At 39.7% G+C, this 27,491-nt stretch overlaps 1 protein-coding gene across 1 annotated transcript in view; it reads left to right on the forward strand.

Moving 5' to 3' along the window:
* Positions 1 to 27,491, forward strand: part of COL4A5 (collagen type IV alpha 5 chain) — a 74,904-nt gene that overhangs the window by 35,933 nt on the left and 11,480 nt on the right. The window contains exons 12-43 of the mRNA XM_062502796.1: positions 212 to 247; positions 342 to 383; positions 491 to 583; positions 2,751 to 2,804; positions 2,907 to 2,963; positions 5,230 to 5,274; positions 5,387 to 5,440; positions 5,616 to 5,657; positions 6,120 to 6,252; positions 6,796 to 6,969; positions 7,810 to 7,893; positions 9,106 to 9,198; positions 9,768 to 9,838; positions 10,073 to 10,264; positions 10,703 to 10,871; positions 11,557 to 11,649; positions 11,733 to 11,837; positions 12,407 to 12,504; positions 12,764 to 12,914; positions 13,547 to 13,660; positions 16,222 to 16,230; positions 16,878 to 17,045; positions 17,874 to 17,963; positions 18,757 to 18,906; positions 20,133 to 20,231; positions 21,213 to 21,302; positions 21,624 to 21,763; positions 22,697 to 22,823; positions 24,123 to 24,203; positions 24,739 to 24,837; positions 25,396 to 25,446; positions 26,205 to 26,390. Coding sequence (XP_062358780.1) covers positions 212 to 247; positions 342 to 383; positions 491 to 583; positions 2,751 to 2,804; positions 2,907 to 2,963; positions 5,230 to 5,274; positions 5,387 to 5,440; positions 5,616 to 5,657; positions 6,120 to 6,252; positions 6,796 to 6,969; positions 7,810 to 7,893; positions 9,106 to 9,198; positions 9,768 to 9,838; positions 10,073 to 10,264; positions 10,703 to 10,871; positions 11,557 to 11,649; positions 11,733 to 11,837; positions 12,407 to 12,504; positions 12,764 to 12,914; positions 13,547 to 13,660; positions 16,222 to 16,230; positions 16,878 to 17,045; positions 17,874 to 17,963; positions 18,757 to 18,906; positions 20,133 to 20,231; positions 21,213 to 21,302; positions 21,624 to 21,763; positions 22,697 to 22,823; positions 24,123 to 24,203; positions 24,739 to 24,837; positions 25,396 to 25,446; positions 26,205 to 26,390 — 3,190 coding nt within the window. The remainder of the gene's footprint in view (positions 1 to 211; positions 248 to 341; positions 384 to 490; positions 584 to 2,750; positions 2,805 to 2,906; positions 2,964 to 5,229; positions 5,275 to 5,386; positions 5,441 to 5,615; positions 5,658 to 6,119; positions 6,253 to 6,795; positions 6,970 to 7,809; positions 7,894 to 9,105; positions 9,199 to 9,767; positions 9,839 to 10,072; positions 10,265 to 10,702; positions 10,872 to 11,556; positions 11,650 to 11,732; positions 11,838 to 12,406; positions 12,505 to 12,763; positions 12,915 to 13,546; positions 13,661 to 16,221; positions 16,231 to 16,877; positions 17,046 to 17,873; positions 17,964 to 18,756; positions 18,907 to 20,132; positions 20,232 to 21,212; positions 21,303 to 21,623; positions 21,764 to 22,696; positions 22,824 to 24,122; positions 24,204 to 24,738; positions 24,838 to 25,395; positions 25,447 to 26,204; positions 26,391 to 27,491) is intronic.

Genomic DNA, 27,491 nt, shown 5'->3' on the forward strand with positions numbered 1-27,491 from the left:
TAATTTTATGGTCTCACTTAATGGAAGAACTAATTTCTTACATATTTGTGAAGTTGAATAGCATGAGTTTTCAAAGGCAGGCAAGGTGCGTTGTCAGCATGGAGATAATTCACAGGAATCAAATCTGCAACGTTATTGTGGGGCTTTTTTTTCTACAGAAGTTTGTGAAGTGCTTTTAAGTGACTTGTGTTTTGGTTTCCTTTCTCAACAGGGACCTCCTGGTCCACCAGGGCTGCCAGGACCCAAGGTACTGTCTTTCTCATATTGATGGTGCTGGTGGACTGTTTTCTTTCTCTTTCTCTTTGTACCTTCTAAGGGCTGATGAGTTATACTTTTTGCAGGGTAATATGGGTTTGAATTTCCAAGGACCCAAAGGTGAAAAAGTGAGTCGGTGATCATAATGATATTTTTACTTATTATTTTTAAAATACTTATGCTTGTCATTTTTGCTTGTATTGCCTGCAATGAACTTCCTCTTCCTACACATTAGGGTGAACAAGGTCTTCAGGGACCTCCAGGGCCACCAGGACAAATTGGAGAACAGAAAAGACCAAATGATATTGAGTTTCAGAAAGGAGATCAGGTGAGTGGGACACTACACCCATTTGTGAGCGTGTGATCAAGCTGCAGCCTCTGTTGATTTGGCTCATATATGCTCATGTCCTTCTTACTGCAGAGGTCCTACTTTTTTTTCTCAAACTACCGAATATTCCAGGCTTGAGTACTTTTCCTTTAATAGAAAGCACACCAATCACATTAGTTGCTATTTCCCTTAGTAAAATAACTATTCAAAAGAAACTCTTTTAAAGGCAGTTCACAGTAACATTAAAAGCAGCTAAAATACTCCCATTCCTTTAACACCCAGAACTGCAATTTTCAAAGCAGTCTGGGGATTCAGATTCCCACTATTTAACCAGGTGTGTCATCCATTGTGAAGAAGTCTTCCAAAAATTTTAATTCAATTTCTTCTTTTTTTGTTATTAGTGATGCCCAAAAGATCTTGATACCAAAGCTCTTTATTCCTTGTGGTCTGAATACAGTGCTTTCCCTGTTTCTGGCATCTCAAAAGTAAATATCACTTGTATTGTAACAAGTAAGCTCAAAATACTGGTTTGATTTGTATGGATCCCTCCCTACCCATAAATGCCAGAAGGACATTGGGAGAGTTAGCATTTTTAAGGTTATTACATTTTTTTTCTCTTTCTTTTTCACTGGGGAACATTCTGCAGTACTGTTTAATTCTGGGTGCCATAGACAGTCTGAGCAAACCAGCAGAATCATGGGTTCCTGGATGTCACATTGTCCTTGAAGTTTTTGTGGTATTCTCAAATACCACCCTAAGTAATAGAAGAGTTGAGGTAGATACTTTGAGGAAAAAGTGTTGAGTGATCATTTTTGTGCTCTGATTATTTTGCAACTGTCACTGTAGTAACTGAAATTTAAACTATTTGTTTCTTCCGTCAGTACTTGGATCGGTTTCTTCCTTACCATCTTCTTATCTTGGGAAATGTGTCAGGGAAGAAAGCTTTGGGATACAGCAATATTTTATTTTAGCAGGGTGTAAGGCAATTCTGCCCTTCATCTTGATCAAAACCATTTGTTACTTTTCCTTTCAGAAGAGCATTAAGCACCACTGAGGCATTAACTAGAACCATGTGTGCTGTACACTTGCAGGGCACAGTCATCATAGAAAAGTTTCTGGCTTTGTCTGCAACTGAGTGATAGCACAGAAAGTAAAGAGCAGCATGGTGTGTCTTTATAATTCTAAGAAAACACAAGGTGACATTTTGACCACACTGTTGCTGAAGCAAAAATTAATCAGATTTTATTGGGGTCAGAGTAATTTGCTTCTGTCATCAGAGACCCCTGAAGGACTAATTATACTGGCACTAATTTGTGTAAATGTACAAAGTAAAAACATTCTACCTACATTCCTTTCAAAGCACTAAGAATTATAAACATTCTGAGTGCATTGCCTTTGACCAGCGTTTATAATGATTTCCAAATTTGCAAAATGGTTTTTATTTTGACAAAGTTTATGTTTCATAGAACAGTATCAGTAAAAAATGTCAACATTGCAATTACTTTTTTGTGAAATGCACATGGAGTTCTGGTGTGTGCTTTCACCTATGATCTGTGACTAAACTCAAGTGTGTAGATGGGTTTGAGTCTGGGATGACTCCAAGAAAGCGATGGAAACTTCACAGAAACACTTTGTGGATTCAGTAGCCTGTAACTTTCCTTTAGGTTAATGGTGAAAAGATTTAGTAATTTATACAAAGGTGTAATAAGACAAAATAGAAATGAGAACTTTTTAACACAGTGATCCTGTGACATTTTTTCTGACAAACACACTTTGATTCTGATGGCCTCTCAATTTCAGCAGTTGCCAATAATCTAATGATTGTTGCTCCTATAATTTCAGCAGGATCTGGCATCTGTTTGTTCTTTCTTCCCTTTTTCCTTTCTTCCCTTTACTACTGGATAGCACCTCCAGGCCACCAAACCAGCTGCTGCAATGCATGCAGGAGGCAGTTGTGTTTTTAGTGGAATGAATCATCTAAATAAACAGGATGAGCAGTTTATAAAATTTATTGATTCACTTTCTATTCCACACAAAGAATAAATATGATCCTTTATACTTGGACTCTAAATGACAGCAGTAATACTCTACTGAAGAAAAAACTCAACTAAGCTGCTAGGGAGTGATGGAGGATTTAATCCTCTTTTTCTCTGCCCATGCTTGACAGGGTATTCCAGGTGATCCAGGCCCACCAGGACTTCCTGGGCCACCAGGCCCTCCTGTGAGTAGAACTTAGTTCTATTTTGTTGCATCTGTATCAGAATTATAACTTCATTCCACTCTGGCTTGCGGGCTCAGTTTAAGATGACATTTGTGTGTCCAGGGTCTTCCCGGTGGTGTAAAAGGTGAAAAAGGTGAGCAAGGAGAACCAGGCAAAAGAGTAAGTAGTCTGTTTAACCAAACATTTATCTTTCTATTCAGTGTTATCTTTGGCAATTAAGCAAATGTTGAATTCAGGTGGGGCCATCAGCTCACGGGTAAGAGACTACATTTTTTTCTCTTTGTAACCTGGCAACTTGTAGATGATGCACAAGGCTCATGACAATGCTTCTAGCTATGGCTCTCTCAGTGCTTTCTGATAGACTTATCTACATGTAGATCTTCATTTGGGGGGCAAGAGAAAATAGTTTAAATTGTATTTTGTGGTTAACATGTGAAAACCTTCAAAGTTGTTGGACTGCTTATCTGAAGCAACAGTTTTCTGTTTCCTTTTAGAAAGGGTTTTCATTCAGCTTGCTATGTACTGGGTTGCCAAGCATTGTGAGATTGGTGTGTGTATTGTATGAATGTATGTGTGTATTATATATATATATACACATACACACACACACATATATATATATACATACACACACACACATATATATATAAAAATAAACAGATCCATGTAAACTCATTCTTGGTGGGTTTGCTTGTCAGCCAAACCAAGTCTCTGAACACTGTTAAGACCAAAAGTATTCCATTTGTCACTTTCCAAGACACCCCTTCTATTTCTGTGCTATCTGGGGAGGGCATTAGTCAGGATAGCTTTTTCTAGGGATAGCAAGAGTCACTTTGTTCCTGACCAAACTCAAATCAATCCTGGAGTTTATATGTACTTGGATATCACAGCTCATAAGAGCTGAAGAAGTGCTAAGAAATAGGATAAAAATAACATGGGATGGATCAGCAAAGAAAAGAGAGGCTGTCACCAGCTCAAAACATTCAGTATCTTCACTTCCACAGCTTCTGAATGCATTGTTTCATCAATAAAATGGGCTTCTTTGAAAATCAAGACACAAGTTCTGCTCAGGTTAATTGGACAATATATAAACACTGTTCAGAAACATGCTGGTGGTAGGTTTTCCAATTTCCATAGGAAATAAACACAGTGGAAACAAATGTTTGAGAACAGATAAAATGTTTGGTACTCCTTAGTTGCTGGGACTTACAGAAGTGCTTTGATTTGTCTCTTTTAAAGAACATAAAAAGCAGATTTACCAAGCCAAAAGTCCTATCATATTTTGAGTGGGTTTTGAATTGTTGCTTCTCTCTGCAACAGAGATTTGCAACATAAATTTGCAAAGATCTGAAAGGATAAAAGGGGATATGTCAGATGCCTTTTGCCAGAAGCTTGTTTACCAGTATTTTTGTTTGGTTTTATTACTCTGAATCTGGGCACATTGCATACTTGAAGTGCAGTTTCGTTGCTAAGTTACTTTAAAGTTGCATTTTAGGGCTCCATATAATTTGGTGAGGCTCAAAGCCATTTCAGATATACTCATAAAAATGTCAGTCTATGTATTCACACAGACAGTTCTGCACCTTCACAGGATGTCTTAAAACCTCAGTTTTGTGAGTTAGAGCTCATCACTAGGGAAAACAAACTTCACAAATCACTTTATACTCTGATTCACTAAATCTGCGTGGTCTTATTATCAGTGTCTCAATGACTAAGAGCTGATCTCCCCTCTGAGGAAGGTTCACTAGGTGAAGTTCAATCACCTGCTCTAGTTTTGTTCCAGCAGGTGCCCCCAGACATGGCTTCTGTAACTCTGACAATAAAATACCATTTGTCTGCCCAGTGAATGGTCTGGAATAAAGTTAAGCTTGCCCCGCTTTTCTTACAGCAGTGACAAATCTGTTCAGCAAGAATATGTATTTTAGAAGTCAATTCTTTGAGCAGAACTTCATCTTGTATTTTCATAGATACTAATGAGAAAATTGTGTTGATTTAAAGGAGAGTTAAAATTCAAACACAAAGTTTTATTTAGTTTCTCTGTTCACATTATACTAATTTCCTAATTAAATATATTGTTACACTGTTTAGGGAGTTAGGATGTGTTTTCCAAATACAGAATTTCTGTAATGCTTAAATAAAGGGAGTAGTAAACACAATGAATCAGCAGTAGTTAACTGGAGATCATTTTGTGTTGTATTCATCCAGCATTTCTCTGAGACTCTCATGGCTTTGTGCTCTGGTTTTCAAAATGGAAATCTCAGTTTAGGTAACTCTGTTGATTATGGTTGATGTCTTTGATGTGTTGTCCCAAGGACTGCATTCTAGATAGTTTGGTTTACTGAAAATTAGGAAACAAGTAACATAATTTCAATAAGGATTCTTCACCACTGAAGCATTTTATTTTAATGCATATTTGTCTTTGAAGGGAAAGCCTGGCAAAGATGGAGAACCTGGTCAGCCTGGTAGGGATGTGAGTAATTCATATGTTTTTAATTTAAGCAGACTCTTTATAAGCTTTTTTTTTTTTTTTTTTTTTCATATGGAGAAGATCTTAGAGTGATTATATTTCCCTTTTCTTGAAGGGTTTACCTGGTGGGCCCGGAATAAATGGTGCTCCAGGAAGAGATGGTCAAAAGGTATGCCAGGATTTTTGTCAGTATTGCTGTAATATATTGAAAATTTGCCCTTACTGAGTTCATTTCTGCCTTAGTAATTGCATTGCCTATGCTATTACAGTGTTGAGGAATATTTGCAATAACTTGTTTATGTACTGCTGCACAGTATCAGAAATGCTCTTAATTTCATTGGTAGGGTGAAAAAGGTGACATGGGTCCCCCTGGTCCTCCTGGAATTGTAAGTTGCTGATCCTTTATTTTTTCCTGCATTTGGTTGACAGTGTTGTTTCATTGTAGTTCTTGGCTGACTGAGAGTCCAATCTCTGGGTGCAACACCAAGAGCACCAGAAAATGTTTCATATATACACTAACAGAAACAATGGTTTCCTTCTTTCAGTATCAATTCTCTGCTCTGGGATTTGTTAGGTCACAAACACAGGCCAGACTATAACCTCAGACCAGCAGGACTGAGTCAGCCTCACTGAAGCCTGTTGTAACTGCTGGCTTGGCAGGCAAACAGCTTCCTATTGGGGAGTGCTCTTTACTGGAATTTTCCCTGGTAATTCTGTGGAGTGGGGAAAGCATCCTGTCATTGGCATAAGGTTCAAAGTATGTTGAATTTTCCCTCCCTCACATCTCTTTATGATTCCAATGACTCTTTTCTTGATAGTAGTTTCACATGAGCATGAAACAATTACAGGTTGTTCCAAGACCAGGCATTGATGCAACAGTGGGGCCAAAAGGTAGCAAAGGATTGCCAGGACTTCCAGGAGCCAAAGGGGAGCGTGGGTTCTCTGGTAGGCCAGGCCCACCTGGCTTGCCAGGATCTCCAGGTAGGAGTACAAGCTTTAAATTAACTTGTAAGCTCAAATGTGTGATTGGGTATTTGGCTTCACAGTCTTAACACACTCCTTTTAAACAGAAGGCAGAATATTTAGAGCTCCCTTTGAGCTTGAAGGGTAGTCTTGAACTTCTGGGGATAGTGTGAGGAATTCTGAGCATTCATTGCCCTTGCTGTGGTGAACTGAGGATGCTAACCAGATACAGGCTTAATTGTCCTAGGGGTAATTATCTCATATCACTTATCTAAAAATACATTGTCCATTGCACTACACAGAGAAAGTTTTGTATACCACAAGTCTAGTAGGAGATTATCTGAGTCTACAGTGGGAGTGAGCAGTGACACCTGTATGTGCTTCTTTCATTAGTCCTGATTTAGTTTGGTTTGTTTTTCCCATCATAAACTTAGTTGTTGAGTCCCTGGTCAATTTTTCAAACAAACATCTCTAAAAATGTGAAATGTATATCACTGTCTTGCTTGCAAAAATGTGACATAAGCATTAAGCTAGCAAGGAACTAAGTCCTTTCCATCTTAGGGATCACTACTGTTGGACCTCCTGGCCCACCTGGCTTACCTGGTGAGAGAGGACAGAAGGGAGATCCAGGTTTACCTGGGGTTTCTATTCCTGGGCAACCAGGAGTTGAGGGACCACAAGGACCGCCGGGACCACCAGGTCCCCCAGGGCCACCTGCTCCATCTGTTGCTCCTGGTAAGTGATGATCACACAAACAGCAAGCAGAAGAGACTAAACAGCGTTGACATTTGTTTAGGTTTGGGTTTCTGATTGTTTGGTTGGGTTTTTTAAATTCCACCTCCAAAGATGTTGTTTATCAGCAGCTGAAGCCCATGAAATTCTATTCCAATATGTTCTTCTAGTTGCTCCCATTGCAAATCGAGGCATCTGTAAGAGAACCTTAAGCTTAAGGTACAGAATTTGTTCCCTACTAAGAGTTGTGATAGCAGGATAGTCAAAGGTGTAACTTTTCACAGAATTCCAGTTTCATTTCATAAATACTCTTGTGTGTAGACCACATGAAATTAGCTTTGTAGTGGAGACTTTGGATGAAAACACTTAGCTCTTTTTTTGGTATAAGGAGAGTGGAGAATGGCAGATGGAATACAAGAACAGCAAAGCTGTAGTGGAGAGGAGCTAACGTGGTTCAGGGAGGAATTTAGTGTCTAGATGACATTGGCATCTGAAGTGCCTTTGCTCTGATGATGATTCATAAGCATGCTTTTATGATATGAGGCTGAATAGCAGAACGAAGTGTAGAGATGGAAGTGTGTAGGCTGTGGGAAGCAGTGGGAGAAGGTTGAGGTTGTAAAGAATTTATGATTGTTGTGTACTATCACTGTTTCCTTTTGAGATTGAATTACATGTGTGGGTTTTTACCAGCAGTCCTGTCTGAATTGCCAGAATGTTTGGTCTGTGATCATGGTGGTGTATTAGAATATCCACAGAAATACATTTTGGTACTGAATACATATTTTTGGTGCTGCTGTCAGTCTAACACAAACAGATAATAAAACCTCTCCTGATGTTCCTTAGGTGAAGGGTTATGTGAGCAAGGGCCACCAGGTCCTCCAGGAATTCCAGGACAACAAGGCTTTACAGGGGAGCGAGGCCAAAAAGGTGCAGTGTCATGGTTATATTTTCTATTTTTCTCTTTTTTTGGAAGCTTGGTAACAAATGTAAAGACTGCATTAAATAATGGCTAACGGTGGCCCTTCCCAGTAGGGTTAAGTACAGATACTTTGTCTCTGAATAAGAAAGCTGTTTGCTTTGAGTGTAGGATATTACTTCACCTAATATTAAAGCACAGGACTGACTGAGAGTACAACCAATATCTAGAATGGATCTTGAATCAAGTAAAATGGAACTTGAGGTTTATGGTATCTCCCTGGCAGATAGAAACTGGGTGCTTTGTAACAGCACTGGCCAAGTCTGTCTGAAAATGTTTTCTAGTTCACAAATAAATTTGAAATTTTTTATGGAGAGCAGCGTTGAAATTATAAATACAAGATTGCTAATTTGAGTTGGTCAGTCTGCAGTGTGTTTGTTTGCTAAGCAAAAGAAAGTCATATTTAATATATATCCTTGTTTCCAAAAAGACAACCTTGCAATGAGGATGCTGATATGGGTAAGTGAGAATCTTTTCCTAGCCCAACCATGGACATCATAAATGACTTTAGACATCTCACTTAATTTTGTACTCACTTCAAAGAGAAATATTTTTTCTCATGGAGATTGTAAGGATTAACTAATTAGCCTAAATTAAATGCTCAAATATTTCACTGATGAATGTCTCATAAGTCTGTATGTAAAGGAAATTCCTAAGCTTCTTGAAACAAATCTCTTTTTTCTAATGAAATACTTTTAGTCTATTCTCAAATCAATGAAACATTCCCAGTATTTCTCTTGCACTCTTGGAGTTTGATTAAGTTTGGAATTTTGATGTATGTGGTTTAGAGTTGCAGTTAGAAGTGTCAGGTACTTACTTTAAAAGAGGACACTTTTGCTGAGAAAACAGAAGTCCATGGTTCTATTTTCTTTTTGAAAGCACTGATTTTGTTTTAATTATTTTGCACTGTCATACTGCCATAAATGCATTCTAATCATGTCTGATATTGGTTGTCTGACTCCTAAGCACCAAAAATCTTCAGTTTAACTTCTGGGGGTGGGAGGGGGAGGTTTCTAACATTTAAGCAGTAATTATTTGAAGTAGTCACTTTGGACCTGGTGTTATAGAACAGTAGCAAGAAAACAGTTGCTGTTGTGCTGAATTCTTTTCATATTTTCTAAAACCTGATGCTCAAGTAAGTTTTTCAATGCAAATCTTTTTAGGTGATCGAGGAGACACATGCTTCAACTGCACAGGAACTGGAGCAACTGGTCCTCCTGGGGAGAGAGGACCACCAGGGCCTCCAGGTAGTCCAGGTAGGGCTAGAGTCTTCACTAATTTGCTTAATATGTTCCATAAACTAACTTTTTTATCAGGGTGTCTGTGTACATTGGTAACAATATATCTGTACGTTGTGTACATGTTCAAATGTGCATTTGTCAACTCCAGTGCAGAGCTGGTACATGTTGTATTTTGTGCAGTTGGGAAGAAACAAGATGGGCATGTGTAAAACAGCACTCATTCTTTGATAATCTAGCCTTTGAAAAGTATTTCTCAGTTCAAAGACACCTTGCAAGCATTCTGCATATTGAAGGTTTAGGGTCTGCTGTAGATTTAACTGAGAGAAAAATTAACTTCTACTACTGATATTCCTGGAATAATGGAGGAGCTGGAGCTTTTTGAAAGCATGATATTTTTTGACACTACTGGTTCAACTCAGAGTAGTAAATTTGTTTCTGCTCAAATAAAATGAAGCTCTCAAAAAAAAAAAGAGTAAATTTTGTCTGGTTTTTAAAGCAACTTAGCTATTATCAATGAAACATCATGCTTGATATTGCAGCCTTTCCAGATCTGTTTTTCTTTTATGCTTTTCTGTGCTACTCAGGTTCTCCTGGTTTTCCTGGACCAAAAGGTGAAAAGGGGCTTCCTGGATTAACTGGCCTTGTAGGGCCACCAGTAAGTGGTGGTGTTGTTATCTTCTGGTGGGGAAAATAGTGTCTCATTTGTCTTGCATGATAGGTAGATCTGTAAACAAGAGGTTTAATTTATTGTCTAGTATTTTTTTGTCCATAACTACCTTGAATGCATGATTCATATATTGTTCCATGCTCAGAGAGGGAGTGAAAGAAAAACCAAAATACTCTTTTCTTTTTTTTTTTCCCCCTTTTTTTATTTTTTTTTCTTCCCTAGGGCTTTCCAGGTACCCCAGGTGCTCCTGGCAGACCTGGTCCTAAAGGAGACCCAGGGGATGTCCTGACTTCTCCAAGAATGAAAGGTGACAAAGGAGACCCTGGCTTCCCAGGACCTCCAGGTCTCCCTGGAATAGATGGCACTCCTGGACGAGATGGACTGCCAGGTTTGCCTGGCCCTAAGGGGGAACCTGTGAGTTCCATTTTAGGTTGTCTTTGACTGGATGGATGTTCTGGGAAGTCCTGCATATATTTGACATAGTGCAGATAAGAGAACTGGTACAAATGCTCTTTGTATGTGATGAGGCAGGAATACTCTTCAGTAAATGCCAATCTAGTGATGATACACTGAGGTACCTCTCCAATCTGCTGGTGCTCTAGAAATAAGCTGAGGCTCCTCTTGGGTGATGTCAGAGGGTCCCTTCTGCCATCATCTACATTTCACCTGTGTACCAGAGAGAATTAAGGAGCCAAGTTCAGGCCTGCTCTCTACCATGTTAGCAAGTTGTAGGCAGCTAATGAGAGCTGGAAGGATGGAAACTGCCAGAGTTTCAAAGCAGAAGCAGTGAAACACTTTACTCTTTTAATAGTAAATACATGATCTTTCCCATCATGCTCTTTCTATTTTCAGGGAAGTGTTGCATTCAAAGGAGAAATGGGTATTCCAGGTGACCCAGGGATACCAGGTCTTCCTGGAGAAAAAGGGCTTCCTGGACCTCCTGGTTTTGGTCCACAAGGCCCACCTGGTGAAAAGGGCATCCAAGGTGTATCTGGCCGTCCAGGACCTCCCGGTGTTCCAGGTGAGTTGGTCTCTGTGTGCTGTTGAGCAAGTACTGCAAAGTCAAACTTTGTCCCTTTTACTCCAGGCAGTTCTCAGAACATGATGCTGCTTTTAAACTTTTCCTAGAGGCTTTGTATGACCTGTTGTTATTTGTGAGCTCCCTTACTGAGGGTCCTCACGGAACCACAGGGAGAGCAGCATTTGTGCCATGTCACTTTAGGCATGTGTGTCACCTTAGGCATGTGTGTCACCTTCTGCTCTGACCTCCAGGGTTCTCCTTCCCCACTGACTGCAGTGGAAATGCATTGTAACTACCATGGTATGTTTGGCCATACTGTGGCTACAGCAGGTTTTGGAAAAAAAGGGGTTGCTTTGAACAGGTTTGCATTTGTTACATTCTTGTCAACCACACAGATCCTAATCAAGTTGTGCTGGTGTCAGCTATGGAAAATACTATTCACATGATGGTACCTAGGATGAAACTATTAAAAAATAACGGTTTAGAAAAACTGTCTGAACATTGAACAGGGCTTCTGAGCCCCTAAAGAGCTTTGTGGAGCTTTGGACCTGAGAACCTTTTGAATAAAGTATTGCTGGTGTCTGAGTTCTTTGTAAGCTTGAGATGGGACAGGCATCTTTTTCTGCTAAAAGAAAAGCAGAAAAGCTCCTACTGCATGATTCATATTTCTAGTTTTTGGTTTTAGGTCCAAAAGGTGACCCTGGCCAGACTATTACAGAACCAGGAGTTCCAGGTCCCCCTGGTCCTCCAGGAAGAAATGGTGATCCAGGTCTTCCAGGTAAAGCAGCAGCTAGACACCCAGGGAATTCCAAGAGCTTATTATTCTGATTCTGGATAACTGTGTTGATGTTCTTGTTACAGGAGATCCTGGACAGCCAGGTCAGCGTGGTTTACCCGGCATCCCAGGTGCAAAGGGAGAGCCAGGTATTCCTGGCATTGGACTTCCAGGTCCACCAGGCCCAAAGGGTATGTTTACTGCCCTGTTACTGTATTGTACTGGCTGGAAGAGGGGACATAAGGGCTAGTGTCTCTTCACTTTTTACTAGTGAGTTGACTTCTGTCTCTAGAATCCTTTAAAAAATGTTTGTCCTAAAGCTATACATCTTTATAACAGTTTCAGAAATACCAGAAGAAAAAACTGTTGAGCTCTTATTACTCTGTTCACTGTCCTGCCCCTTCTCAGTATCTTACTGTCTTCAGTAAACCAACAACACACAAGTGGGTAAAATTTTGGGAAATGACCTTGAATCTATAAATGGTCTCCAAATGCAGCCTCAAGATGTTAACATTTCTGATGTGAACCGCTTGTGATTTTTGTAAAAGCTCACAGCATAGGGAGTGCCCCCTCCGAGAGTCCCAGAGACCATTTGTGGCAAAGACTGAATGCTTGGAAATTCTCTCAGCTGAATGGGTACTACTTCAAGTATGCTTGGGCTAGCACAGAACCTCTTCATGGGCTTTAGGCATGTCTGGAGGAGTTGTTCTAAGGCTCTCTGGTGTCCTTTCTGCTGCCCTAATCTTCATGTCATTTGTAGGTTTCCCAGGGACTCCAGGCCTGCCTGGAGCTCCAGGAACTCCAGGTCGCCCTGGTCTGGATGGACCTCCTGGACCACCAGGTTTCCCAGGACAGAAGGTCTGTGTTTGTGTTTACTGTAAAACTTCCCTTAGAGGTTTTTCTGTGTCATTGGGAAGATGGTGAGGAGGATTTCATCTCTTGTTCTCAGCTTTTGATAGTGGGGAAGTAAAATATTTTACTAGACATTTTGAGTGAGAGTAGTAAAATAGAAATTGAACCCTAAGATGGTGGCCATTTTTAATTTGTTACTTTTAACATTTTTAGGAGAGGCTAAATGTAGAAAACTTCCTTTTAATTTTTTTATTATTTTTTATAGGGAGACCGTGGATTTGGAGTTCCAGGTCCACCTGGGCCCCCAGGACCCCCCGGCATAAAAGGAGTTCAAGGACCTAAAGGTGATCCTGGATTCCCAGGAAACCCTGGTGTCCCAGGCAGGGCAGGCTTTGATGGAACCCCAGGGCCCAAAGGTATTGAGAACTCTCCCCTGTTTTATTCCCTACTGAACTTTTCAAAATGTAGCTGTGCTGGGAAGCATATGGCAGTTAAATACAAGCAGTGCTGACTTTAGAGCCATTACTTTAAAATCAATTTTTCCAAAGCAGACACACCTGTGTAAATGGAAGATTGTGTTCTCAAAAGGCAGCTAAAGGAATAAATCCCAGTCTGTGGGTCAGTACCTGAAGGTTGGTATTCTAAAGACAAATAATGTTTATATGGGGTAAAACTTTATCAATAGAATAATTGTCATTTAGATGCATTGTGCTTCCACATGCACAGAGTTAGCCATTCATTTACCCCTGCTCTTGACCATGGTCTGTACATGCCTGGTTTGCTGGAGAGCATCTTCTGAGTTTGATGTGGATGATAGTGCAATATGTGTATGTAGGCTAGAACCATAAATTTCATGCAGTCTATGCTGAGTGAGGGCAAATCTCTGGCTTTGAGAAATAGCCTCTGGAGGGTGTTTTTTTCTCTGCTAGGTCAATGTTTGTTTGCATGCAAGGATGAGATTTCAAGTACAATGTGCAGAGACTCTGCTCTAAAAGCAAATGTCTCTGAAATGAGTTCAGTATTTGACTAAGCAAGAGTGTTCTTTTAGGTGACCCTGGACCAAGTGGACTACCAGGACTTCCAGGCCCACCAGGCACCCCTGGCATTGGTGGTCAAGGTCCTCCTGGATCTCCAGGACCTCCAGGTCCTGTTGGCCCCCCAGGTAAAACTTGCACATAGGTTATTTCTGGCATATACAAGCAGGTACACAAGATACTGAAGGCCCAACTCAACAGATAGACAGTGATAATTAAATACATACTTCTGAAAGGAGTTTGGTTGCCTTTTGTCTGAAATGTCTGGTAAAGATCTTGTTCCATCTCTGCACGGATGGGTACATATGCATACATGTACATAATTCTATTCATAAAGTTTGTCCAGGGAAATTTCTTTTCCTTTCATTCAGTGAATGGGCTTGCTGTGCACCAACTCTTGATGTAAATATGTGGCAGTCACCACAGTGAGAACACTTTTTGTGGTCTTCAGCATGCCTTGCATTGAAGGCCTTTCAAACCTATCCAGTTCCAGTAGTAATGGAATATTTAATTCTACCATGCCTGTAGAATGTGTGTTGCATGTCTGTGAGCTACACTATTTGAATGTGTTTGTGTGTCAGCACTGGGCTTGGCACTGTTTGCAATGCATGCCGACAAAGTCATGGCCAGCTGTAAGACTATGGATCATGGATTGGTTGGTCACATTCAGATTTTTATGAACTGTGAGCTGAGATTCAGCAAAGGGCTGAACTTGAAGGTAGGCAAGTGTTTGAGTAAATAGACCCATGGAGCTTGAATTCTGCTCGCAAGCATAGTGTGGGTCATGTTTAAATCTGTTCTTCCTGAGCAGGGCAAAAAAAATGTGGTCAGGGCATCAGCAAATCTGGAATGTGCCCAGTGTTGGGAGCTAGGGACAAAAGGGGTTGGGACAAGGCACAGAGGGGTTCCCTGGGGCAGCAGTGGGTCCTGTGCCTGGCTTGCTGTGCTGACTGTAGGGTCCCGAGCTGCACTAGAGGCTAAACTGAAACAGGCCTAGTTTTGGGGTGAGGGTATTGGTGCGGGTTTGAATGTTTCATCTAATGCATGTTCTTTTGTCTTTAACATCTCCTCGGGTGGTAGCCAGAGTTTGATTTCATAAGATCACCAATTTATTCTACAAAATGCCAATGCTGACAAATGCACAATGATTACTAGAGTCTGATGGATTTGAAATGCCTCTATTTTCCCTCTTCATGTCTCTACCAACTAATCAGTGTGGCTATTAACAGCATGAGGCTCTGAAATCTGGTGCATGCTGGAAGGTCCCGCTTGAGAAATCCTTATTTCCCTTGGCACTGCTCTGTCTCTGTTTTGTGCAGAATGCCTTACATTCCCTTCTTCCATCCCTTGTGTATTGTACTAGGCTGTTTTGATTCTGTTCCTTTATGCAGCATTAGAGTCAAGTTTCTAGGACTCTGTTTTTCAGGTAATTTGGAAAATTCTTAGAAGTCCCTGTTCAGAATTTGCTTTCTCTGCACCACCATTTACTCAAATAGTTGGCAATAGCTCAACATTTTTCCTTTTTTGAATAGGTAACAAATTAGAATTTACAGTGTTGTCTATATTGTTCTAATTATGATGTGGTTACATTTTTGAGACCAGAAATTAGATTGGCATTAATATCTATTTGAAAAAATATCTTTACCATTCCAAGTATGGAGTTTGTCCTATATATTATGTTCTCTTTTTTTTCCCCCTACTTGCTGATAGAAAGCCCTTGAACACAGAGCATGTGTATCCCCTGTTCATCATCTGGAACTATTTTTTTCCCTCTGCAAAATAGTCACTCCAAGCACATGACACCATGGTTTAAAGCAGTGATAAGATGCTGCCAGGGGGGAACATGCTTAGAATTAAATAAATTGAAGTCTACAACTAATGCCATCAAGAAAATTCCATCTGCCTTTGCAGCGTGCAAAGAACACATGATGATATCACTCCTAAACTTGTTCCTGCAGCTGAGAGTGGGGTCACCATTACAGAGTGGGAATACTGCTGCCTTGGGGTTATTTATGAGGTTTTGGCATGGTGGTGTCAATTATTTCAGGCTATGCCAGGGCATGCAACATGCAATATACCATCTGTGAGTGTAACAATATATGCTTACATAATAGAACTAAAAGAATGTGGGAAAATATTGCAAGTTTTTTTGTGTAATAAGGAAAGAACATCTTTTAAAAATCCCTATTTGGGGGGATTTTATAGACTGTGGGGCCAATCAATGAGAAGGAGATTGATAGGGTGTACTCTGGGGTTCAGAAGGGGTCCAAGCCAGTATCTAGAAATGAGAGTTTTGTAGGAAACATATCAGAAAAAACTTCTTCCTCACTTTGTCTAGTAGAGAATATTAGACTAGGAGATAGGGGGAAAATTTTTTTGAAAATGTACCATCAATATTTGAAGATACGTCAGTGTTTGGGGTTTCTACTTACAGTGGTGGCTGCACTTTGAAAATTATCTCCAAGTTTCCTTGCAGTCTGGTTTCTCTTAGCTGTGTTAGCATTGAATTCTTTGTATTTAGATCTGTTTTCAGTAACTTTAGATAGATTATTTTTTCTTTTTTTTTGGGTCTTTGTTCTAATCTGTATGTGCTTTATTTTGTTTCCTAACTTAATGACTATTACAACTACTTACTGCTACCTGTCTCAACTTCCTGATGAGCTCTATCTCGTTGGCTTTTGAACCTCAGGTCCCCCAGGTACTGTGGTTTGTTTACCAAAGCCTTTTCTTAACTTGAGATTTATGAATTCTCCTTTTTGGTCAGCTACATTTCCAGAGGAAGCATCTTCACTGACACTGTGCACTGGAGGGAAATGAGCTGCCTGCTTGCTTCAGCAGTGCCTCGAGCTCAGGGACATTGGCATTGAGCAATCTTAAGCATATTTTGACAATTATTATTTTGCATTCAGGGAAAATACAATGCAGTGCAGAATTTTGCTAACCATCAAAAATATTCAGCTAATGTTATCTTAGAATGTAGGGAAATAGAATAATTCATGGAAATATGTGAATCTGAATACCTAATTATAAAATACAAACTAGTCTAATAAATTTGGCTTTTTCTGTTAATAATCAGACTTAATATGTTGTTGAAGAGAGTTGTTTTCCTTTTGGGTTTTATTTGAATTGTGTTTGCTGCATCTTAGTAAAATTTTAGTCATATTTCTCTTCAGAAGAAATACACTTAGAACTCATTAAAAAATGGTTATAGAAGAATTGCAGGGTTTTCATCAGTGCTAGGAGTGGATTACAACTAAAAGTATTCCTATGGTGCTATATGCAGACATACAGATCTCAGCTTTGTCTGACCTTTTGCTAAAAGATTGTCTTAATAACATTGTCTAGGGTTGCAAGGCATTCCAGGGGAGAAAGGGGATCCAGGTCCTCCAGGCTTCGATATTCCTGGTCCTCCAGGTGACCAAGGAGCTCCAGGATATCCAGGACCCCCTGGACTACCAGGGCCTCAGGGCTCACCTGGGCCACCTGGCAGGGATGGAATACCTGGGCTTCCAGGTAAGTTCATGTATTTTACCTGTGGAGAAAGACCAAACTGCAGTTACAGGTGGTAAGTTCTCTATGCTTGGCCATGCTATCTTAATACAATTAGATGTTTATCTTACCTATTTAAAGTTGGATATATGTAACCATTACATCTCATACTTAAAAAAAGTTGTAACAAAATTTGTTGCATCAAAACCCTTGTTACCAATATTTCATACATTATTCTTTTTCATATCTTTCACACCTAACTTTGATCATCTTTGTTATGTTACTTCTATAATCTATTGTGATTTTTTTTCTAGTCATTGCTATAATTAAGAATAAAATGTTTAAAGAAAATAATAAATGCTATTTAGTTTTAAGTATTAATTTCCTTATTCTGAGTATTAGACTATTCAGTTAAACTAGTCTGTTTGGCCCTTTGAAATAGAAATATTAAAAATGAATTTTGATAATCTCTTGAATAGAGGGAACAATGCAAAATATTCAAGAAGTAGTGTATACTTAATTGTCTTCTTACCTTTCAAGAAATTCAAGTTTATTCCAACTACTATTTGTGCTTCAAACCAGGTAACTAAACCTCTTGGAGATATAAATGTACCTTCTACCACAGAAGAGCAGAGCAAATTTTCTTCTCAGGGCCTAACTGGAAAAATTGCCATGATTTTCAAGCATCATTTCATCAGATTTTAATTTGTACAATAAATTAGTGCCTGTAATTCCCTTAAAACAGCCATGTGCTGGTGAAAAAATACAACAGAGATCCAGGGAAGCAAATTTAAGGTACCTGATAGGTTTTGAGTTTCTGTTCAGAATGACAATGTGGTTCAATGCCTTTAGGTGCCAAAGGTGAGATGGGCATCATGGGAGCTCCTGGTCCTCCAGGGCCTCCAGGAACTTCTGGAAGAAGTGGTCTGCCTGGCTTGAAAGGTAATGTTTGTTTCATTCACCCTGAAAGGGACACAGAATGCTCTTTTCCCTGTCCTGTCCTGAAAGAGGATTTGTAATACTAACATCTAGGTTTTAATTTCTGGGACCTGCCTAAGTTACTGTCTTGTGACAGTGCTGATGTTCAGAATTGCTTTGCATTTTTAAGCCATAGCATTCAACCACTATTTAGTTGCTGTCATGAATTGTTAGGTGTTTTAGAAACATTTCCTTTGGACTGATGGCATTGAAATAGGTCAGTATTTCTGAAGTGTGTTTTGAAGTCTGCTTAAAACAGCAGAAAGAAGAAAATCAGTAGTTTAGTGTTATGGAGTCATCAAGAATTATCTATATAGGTATCACAGAGTCTCTTCTTTCTGCATTTTCCCAAACCTCTTGTTGGAGATCAATTTTGAAAGAGTTTGGTAGAAGAAAACCTGATTCACCTCTCCAGAACAGGGAGGCTCTGAATCCAAATGTGCTATAGCTGTTGTGACCCTTTTGTGCTGGTGGCACAATGAGGTGGGGCTCTTGGGGCTCTCCAAGTGGCTCAGACAGGCACAGCTGCTTCCCCTGCTGTCCAGGGCTGACAGACACCCCTGTGCACTCAGCTTTCTTCCAGGGCTAAAGATGCTGTGGAGCACCTTCCATAAACTCCCTGATCGTTTGGTGAATTCCAGCTCCATGAATAAATCATGGAATGCCTATGTAAGAAAAAGCATGATAAATACATTTGCCTACCTTAAAGGTGTTTTGTTTGTTTTTTTTCCCCTTTTGTTGGCTGTACTTACTGTAGGTAATAGTGGATTACCTGGTCCACCAGGGCCTCCTGGACCAGTGGGGCAGAAAGGCATCAAAGGTGAAGCAGGTCTGCCAGGTCCACCTGGAACACTTGATCCCAAACAGCTGGGAGCAAAAGGAGAAAAAGGAGAGCCGGGTGTTCCAGGTAAAGCATTTTGCATGTGGATATGGGGAGGTGTTTGTCCTCTACATATAGTGGTGAGCTGTGACTGAATCCATTACTGTTCATTCACTTTAACAGAAAAAAACCTAACTTGGAATATAGATGTGGTTTAAGGGTCTTGTATTTAGGCTTGTTTTAGAGGGATTTTGTGACTACGTTCCTCTTTATGGTTAGTTTGCAGTGTCCTTGCTCATTAGCTGTTACTGTTGTTTAGCACATGGCAGTTTTGTAATAGCACTAAGGTGCTTTCAGCAGGATTACAATTCAGTCTTCTAGGGGTTATTCCTAAGCATGGTGAGAGAGTTTACATAGTTGCTGTGCTGGCTGCATTCCTGCTGTCTCAAAAGCCTTTGGGTCTTTGCCGTGTAGGATGAAATTGCTCAGGTGATCTGCTCATGCACCACCTCTGTATTCTCCCTTTGGATGTCTCTCTGTACCACCTGCGAGCTAAATGTCATCTCTGTGTGTGTTTCTGCTTGGGAAGTTGGCAGCCTGGAAGTCTTTCTCAAGTCTGTTCCCTCATTCCTGCTGGCTTCTACCTCCTCCCCCACCAAGGGGTCTCCTTTGAACTCAGATTTAGTCTTGAGAAGAGTAAAAAACATTCTACCCTAGAGAGGCACAGAATGCTTCTCCCTAATGTCCCAGCCATTATTGTGCTAATTTACCTATTGTATAAATTTATTGCAAGCCTAGATAGGTTCCTAAAACACTGTTTTTCTTTCTCTGTGGAAGGCAGGTTTAACTATGTCAGCAGAGCAACAGAAAGTTCTTATGGGATAACAGCCACATAGAATTTGGAAAAATCTGCTAAAACAGCTGCATTAATTTTTATAATGTATTAGTCCCAAAGTGATTTTGGTGTAGCAATGTAATTTAACTTGCATATAAATAATCTAGGGAATGCAAAGATTAGAATGGAGTCTGCTCATCCAGAAGACAGCCCTTTGAATGAAGTATATTGTCATTAGTCATGAAGTTTTTCTCTCTACTTACTTACATTGTTCCTGTTCTGTAGTAATTTTAAATTTTCCAGAACAAATACTTCATGTTCTGTGATACTTTGCTAAACTAAGAGGAATTATATTTATTGAAGAAAAATCCTATTTGTTTTTTTATTCATCCATAGCTACATCTGATCTCATGAAGTAAAAGAAAACATACAGTAGTAGTGATAGTAATAACAATAGAGTGTGTCTTTTTCCCTTGAGGTATTCCTGGTTTGTCAGGCCAGAAAGGTTATCAAGGTCTCCCGGGTGACCCAGGCCCACCAGGACTTAGTGGCCCACCAGGTGTGCCAGGATTGCCAGGTCAGTAAACAAGGCCTCAGCTGGACAGCTTTGATGAATAAAGATTTGCATGTGCTCTTATCACATGGAGTTGGGATGTTAATCTGCTTATATCTAAGCTAACCTTAGGGATCTGAGCTTAAAATTGCAGCACAGTTTTGGGACATTTAAAGTCATTATCCAAACACATGCTTGGTGAAGCCCTTTCCTTCAAACAGACCCAAGAGCAGACTTAACTGGTCCCATTAAAGATTAAGGTGTTTTTTAGGATGACTGGAAAAGTACTTGCTGCTTGAGCAAGCAAGGTGACTGCAGAATCTGCAAATAGGACTTTCACTTCATATGTTTATTTTGTACATAGTTAAGCATTATATTTTGTAAATGGCCAAATGGATGTATTGCAATGGCTGTCTGGGTGTCAAATATTTGCTTTATAGAATTTCCAGGAACGAGAAAACTAGTTCTGTTTTGCACCAGTTCTTTGTACAGCTATAACAATTTATCTGAAATGAGTCCTTGCTTGTTATGTCTAATGTAGGCCTTGCTCTAAATATTTTGTTGGGCTTGGGGAATATTGTTAACCATCCAGGACTCAAACTAGTTTGGGCATTGTAGGTTGCTTTTAATTCTGTAATAGAAGCTGCTGAATGCTTGTTGCACGTAAGAAAGAGAGAATGTGTTTGTTCTGCAGAGGAACTTGTGAGAGATCACGTCACACCAGTACTGAATCCTTTCAGATGGTGACTAAATCCTGGACTGAGATTTGACCTATTTCATTAGACTAATCTTTAAAACAAATAAGCAGTGGCCCTGATCACATCTTGGCTTGCAACAAACTTACATACAAATAAGTCTGGAAAAGCAAGTAGGAGCAGTATGTGGCATAAAGCAACTCCAAATCCATTGCTGGTAATCAGATGATAAGCATGATCACATGAGAATACATGGATATCAGAAACCTGTAATTACTGCCATTAATTAACTCAATCATACATTTCCTAGGCATCAAGGGAGACATGGGGCTTCCTGGGCAGCCAGGACCAACAGGACCTCCAGGATTAAAAGGAGCTATGGGAGAGATGGGCCTGCCAGGTTAGTTTCTGTGCTTGAATTTTACCTCATTTGGGCCAGTGCTCTCCTTTTATGTACTCCAGATATGACTTTGCTTGTGTCTAGTATGTAATAATAGCAATAAAGATGAGGATTGCATAAAGCCCTACATATATAATTGATATTTTTAGGTAATTGCTTTTGTTTGGTTTTAAAAGTAAAAAAAAAACATTAGGCATTCAAGACCAGCCAGTCAAATTGTTAGGCCTTTCTAGTTTGGTTGCTGTACTTTGAATGATTTCTGTAAATTACTGCAGAAGTTTTATTTATATTTTTTAAAATTTAATTTTATATTTTGGACAGGTCCCCCTGGGCTTAAAGGCAGCCAAGGAATAGCAGGACATCCAGGGCAGCCTGGGCCTGCAGGATTTCCTGGACTGAAAGGGCAGAAAGGTGACCCTGGTCTTTCAAGCCTTGGTATTCCTGGTCCCCCTGGACCAAAGGTACCTTAACAAAATTCTTCAGTTGAAAATTTCATGAGGAAATTAAATTTTGTGTTGATTTTTTTTCCCACCAACTATTACTTATTATATATTATGTATAAATATATTAGTAACCAGCAGGGTTGACTTTTCAGGTGAGAAAAAAATTTCTCCTTTTAAAGGTGAAAATATTCATACATAACTTAATCAGGTTAAAGGAGAAGATTGTTTACCAGACTTTTCAGTTTGGGTTTATTTAGTGGCCTAATCTTCACTGTGGCACTTTCATAGTTGCTAGGGATTTATACAATTAATATTGTTGTCCCCCTGTCTAATTACATAGTTAATTCCTAAAAAATTAAGATGTGCATTTAAGAACAAAATACTAATAATGTAGCATGGTAACTGCTGCTTAAAATTTTGAAGTCTGTATGAAATATTTGAATTAATCTTTACCAATATCATCCTTTCTGCCACCCACAAAAAAGTGACAAAAGGATCTTTAATGTCTAATAGTAACGTTAGAGAAGGTCTAACAGTCTTGACTGATTGCTGATCATTTCACAGCCTTGAAGTTAATGCTGCACACAATTAACTTAGCAAAAACATTGCATAATTAAAGCTGCACTGGTTTCTTTTTTATTCTGCATTATCATGGTGTAAAAATCCCTGATCCTGCAAGAAGAAAGGAAGATGCTTTTTTCTTTAACGTAGGCCAGTTCTGAGGAAAAGCTATGATACTGTACACAGAATCATAGGTGATTACTGTTGAAGTCTTTACTATTGCTGTTTTTGCTTAATTGTTGTGTTGAGATGATTCACATGAACTGGATATGAGGAGAGGTGTACACCATATGCTTGTGACTTTGATGTGATGGTAGAATGGGGAACATACAGTAAGGTCCTTCCTATCTGAAAAAGTCTGGGTTCTTATTTCTGCTTAATGTTTTCTAGGGAGATCTTGGCTTGCCTGGATACCCAGGTAGTCCAGGCTCTAAGGGTGTAGCTGGAAATCCTGGTTTGCCTGGATTTCCAGGCAGTCCAGGTGCAAAAGGAGAACCAGGCCTTCCTGGATTCCCAGGTAATTCTCAATGGATAATTTTTTTTTTTTTTTTTGTTTCCCCACTTGCTAATATTTGTAAGAACAGCTAAACACAGTGGGTAACTGGGGGAGACTCCAGCTTCTCAGAGTTTCTGGCAATCTGCTGCTTCTAAGCTTTGTGCTGTTGGAATTGTCACTGCAAAAGTGTGGGAATGCATCTGTTATGAGTGCCTTCTGAAATCACCTGCTCTGAGGGGATGGAGCAGTTCTGTTAGTTAATACTCTCCATAGCATTCACTCTTACCTCCTCTAACACACAAATATTGGGGTCAAAAAAAGTATCCATATTTTTTCTTCATGAATAAATAAAAAAGTACCATCTCAGAAAATTTAGCAATTTTTTCATAGTTATTTATTTTCCAAAAAATGTGTTCCAAGGAGAAATCTCTGAAATATAATTAAATTAGTTTTTGCACTTTTTTCTTTAAAAAAAAATTAATAGAAGTTGTTCACAGGCGTATGTCAGGTTTTTCATTCAAAATCTAAAGAAACAAAGTTTTTACCTCTGCTGCATTTACAGCACTAAAGGCTGTTTTACAAATATGCTTGAGCTGCTTTGATGTAGACAATTAGGGAATTTACAGCTGTGGTCATGACAGCAGGAAGCTTAGAAGAAAACAAAACCTGACCATGAACTTGTCAGTTTTTACCCTCTCTTGCACGTCATGCCTAAAACACTGAACAGCCACAACATGCATTGTGACACTGCCTTCATCAGGCTCTGATGCTGTTCAGAACAGACACTGCAACAGATCAGGTGTTTTTCCTAGTTCAGATCAGGTGTTTTTCCTACTTCAGGTGTTTTTCCTACTTCCCACTCAGCTCATGCTGTAGGGGTGGGAATCTAGTGTAAATTCTTAAGACCATTTTTATTAAGTTCCTTTTTCAGGATGGGAAAAGAGGATTGGGGAATTTGGATTCAATCCCAGTTCATAAAGCTTTCAATTTGTTGTCAAGCAGAAACACCTGTCTCTAAAATGGTAACTTTCTAGCAGACTGCCAGAGTTGCTGTGTCCTTGGCCAAGAGCACTCAATATTTAAGAGGAGGCTTGAGAGTAGCAGTAAGGGCAGCTGTACCAGTATGTTTTGTTTCTGTACATTCTTTGTTTTATAATTCATCTCCTTGACCAGCCCTAAGTCTGCAAAAATGAACATAAATAAAGTATCTTGGTAGAATTAGCTCATTTGTTACTCAGGGCACCTCAGATTGTAGCATTTCAGGATCTGCTGAAAAGCCAGTTTTGTTCATTATTTGATTGAAATGCCTGTACTCCACAGGAACACCAGGAATTCCAGGACCAAAAGGTATTGAGGGCCCTCCAGGTAATCCTGGCCTGCCTGGACCACCTGGGCCAGTAGGTGAGCATAGATAGTGCAGCAGAGATCAACTGCTTCTGTGAAAAACATAACACTTCCTTTCTTTCTAGCATCATGGAAATGTATCTATATGTATATGGTTGTTCAAACACCATTGCATGCATTTAATTTATTGAAATTAAAGAAAGAAATTTTAACTTTCTTTTGAGGACTTGTATTTGCTTGTCAATTCATTAGCTATTGAAACAAGAACTTGAATTTCCATACTTACCAGCTTTATTTATGCTAAGTATTACAGTGGTCTAACCTGTTTTTAAAGAAGCAAAATCCTAATTTATTCTAAAGGGAAGCATATTTTTAGCAAACAGTGATTTCTTGAAAATTCACAGGCCTAAAAAAAAAAGCCTTTTCTAAATTGTCAGAGTTGAGAGAGAGAGGTTTAATTTTTAGATTATACCCCTGTAAATCTTTTATTACATTACCATACCTAGAGATTCAGATGGTGGTGAAAGGGATGCTGGTTTTCTTTACTGCAGTTTAGGCAAGACTGTGCTAATGTCTTCTGTCTCTGTTTCAGGTGATATTGGTCGTCCTGGCCCTCCTGGTCCCTCAGGGGAAAAGGGACAACCTGGTCGAGATGGTATCCCTGGACCAGCGGGTCAGAAGGGTGAACCAGGTTAGGTGTCCTTCCTGTTTCTTTCCTCCTCTTCACTCTGCATTGACATGTCCTGCTTGCTCTATTCTTTCTTTCCTGTAACTGCCCTTAGACCTTCAAAGCTGCTCCTGTGGTTTTTGGCTGCTGGGTGGTTCACAAAGGGTGCTGGCAAGCTGCTAGGGAAGCACAGGACAAGAATTCAGTCAGCTCTCCTGGATTTTATCACCTGGCTTTAACACCAGCCCCTGTTCCTGTATTCCATGGTAGCTGTATTGCTTCAGCTCAATTAGACAGTGGATAAACAGCGTAAGCCCTGCTGTAAAGACAGATCTTCAAACAAAAATGCAAACGTAGTAACTCCCAAAATTTGAAAGAGCATGGATTGCAAAGATTGCAAGAACATGCATTCAATAGCAAAACCTCCAACTTTGGGAAAGACTGAGCGAATGAGAGTCCAAGTAATCTCAAGGAATCACTTATTTAGATGAACTCCACTTTCATTGTTCTAAGCCTCATGTTCCTGTTCCTGAAGACCTGAAAGCTAAATACTCATTTTTCTCTAAATCTATCTTTTTTCAGGTCTACCAGGTTTTGGGCGTCCAGGACCCCCAGGACTCCCAGGATTGTCAGGTAAAGCATTTCTGTTGCCCTTTATTTAAAAGGTTCAATGTAAAATACATTTGCACACCAAAAAACAAGAAGGGTGTGTTGTATTTTCTGTAACAAATGAATGCTATGGCTACAAGTATTTTTTTTTCCCCTCAGCAGACTGTTTTAAATTAACCACAATAGTAAAGACATTTTATTACGGACTACTGTATTTTGTAAATTAACAATTATGCAGCCAGAATAAATGCACACAGAGCAAGAGCCTACTGCATTGTGTGGAACTTCACTGATTTCTGACAGTAAATGAAGCATTCATACAACAGATGACAAATGAAGCTGCTTTGAAAGTACAGATGTTTGATATTGCTCTTCTTCTTCACTGCATTAAAGCTCCTAAATTCTCCAGGCTTATATGAAAATTTTGCAAGTATGCCTTAATTTTCGGCAGTAGCTCGAAAAAAGGATGAAATCTTAGTACTGACAGGTTTCTTCACAGAAAGCCTTATTTGTAGGCTTACAGTCTCCAAGGATGTTTATGCATCGCAGCATCGTTGACTTAGACTTTTTAACATGTTATAAGCTATAGCACTTTCTCCTGCAAGAATTATTAGCCCTCACTCTTTTCTGAATGTTAGACAATTTTACACTGTCTCACTCTGCAAATAAGGGGAGTTGTGGCCAGACTTGTGCCTTTTGCAAGAGAGAAAAATGGCTTTGCAAGCTGGCTTTCGGGCTTTACATAAATTTGTAATGGTATTCACAAACATTACTTTTTGCAGGGCAAAAAGGAGAACTGGGGTTACCTGGCCCACCGGGACCCCCTGGACTTCCAGGTCTGAAGGGAGAACCAGGTTTCCAGGGATTTCCTGGTCTGCAGGGTCCACCAGGTCCACCAGGAATACCAGGACCACCTCTGGAAGGTCCTAAAGGTAGCCCTGGCCCACCAGGTGTCCCAGGAAGGCCAGGTAAGAGCATGATTCATACCTGTGAACATCTGCCAGTACTTTGATATTTTGCTGGTAGGTCATCAGCCTTTAAATTGGCTCAGTTTATTTGGATGGCTAAGTTCAAGCCTTATGGAATAGGTGTGCGGGCAACCAGAGAATTTTGTTGCCGAAAAACCCCAGTATCTATAAATAAACCAGCCTCAGTTTCTCTAAATTTCTGATGCCTGGCAGCAAAAATCAAAGGTGTTCCCACGCGGGAGGTTCTCCGCATGCTGCCTCAATAATCACTCACAAGCACGATACGACCTTTGAACACCTGAGACCTTTGCAGTGCTGTCACACGATCAGCAAACATCACCGCACACAAAAAAGCAAAAGTAACAAACCCCATCAATCTAAGAGTCATGAAAATCAAATTCCCACTAGCATCCCAGCATGATCAGATTGGATGCTGCTCCTCATCTCCAGGCCATGTAACACAAGTCATTGCTCCATTGTGTCGCCTGGCTCCCGTGGACTCTTTGGCTCCCTTGTGCTGTGTTCATCTTTTCATTCCATGTTTGCATTTTATTCCTGCACCAACTAATTTGGGGAATGGGAAAACATTACACTGAGTTAACATTGCTGAGCAACTACCTGGCCTGTGTTAGAAACTGATTTCTATTTTGTATTATAGACTGTTTATTTGCATTTAGGTACTGCTCTTGAAAAAAATCTAATTTAAATGAACCTGTCACAGCTCCAGCTCAAGCTTATTGCTGGATCTTTAATCCAGAAGTACTTTGCTACATCTAAGATTCATCTCACATAACAGGCTTGATATTCTCCCTAAAGGAGACTGCTTTCAAACCAAGCCATTGGTAGGGATGTTTTTCTTTGCACATTAATGGTGCAGTAATATTTTTATTTATTGCCCTCAAATTATTCTTTTATTTAAAGACTCTTTCTGAGGAAAGTTAGTTTTGAATTAGTACATTTGTAAAATAACTCCAACACAGATATTGTTGATTTTTTGGTATCAAGGGGGAGTTTAGCTTCGCAGTATACACTCGGGAGGATTTAAAAGTTCGCTTTTTCCTCATGCTTGCTTCTGACACAAGAGGAGGCAGTCACACTGAA

This window comes from Cinclus cinclus, chromosome 15 (genome assembly GCF_963662255.1).
Source record: "Cinclus cinclus chromosome 15, bCinCin1.1, whole genome shotgun sequence".
Taxonomy (NCBI): domain Eukaryota; kingdom Metazoa; phylum Chordata; class Aves; order Passeriformes; family Cinclidae; genus Cinclus; species Cinclus cinclus.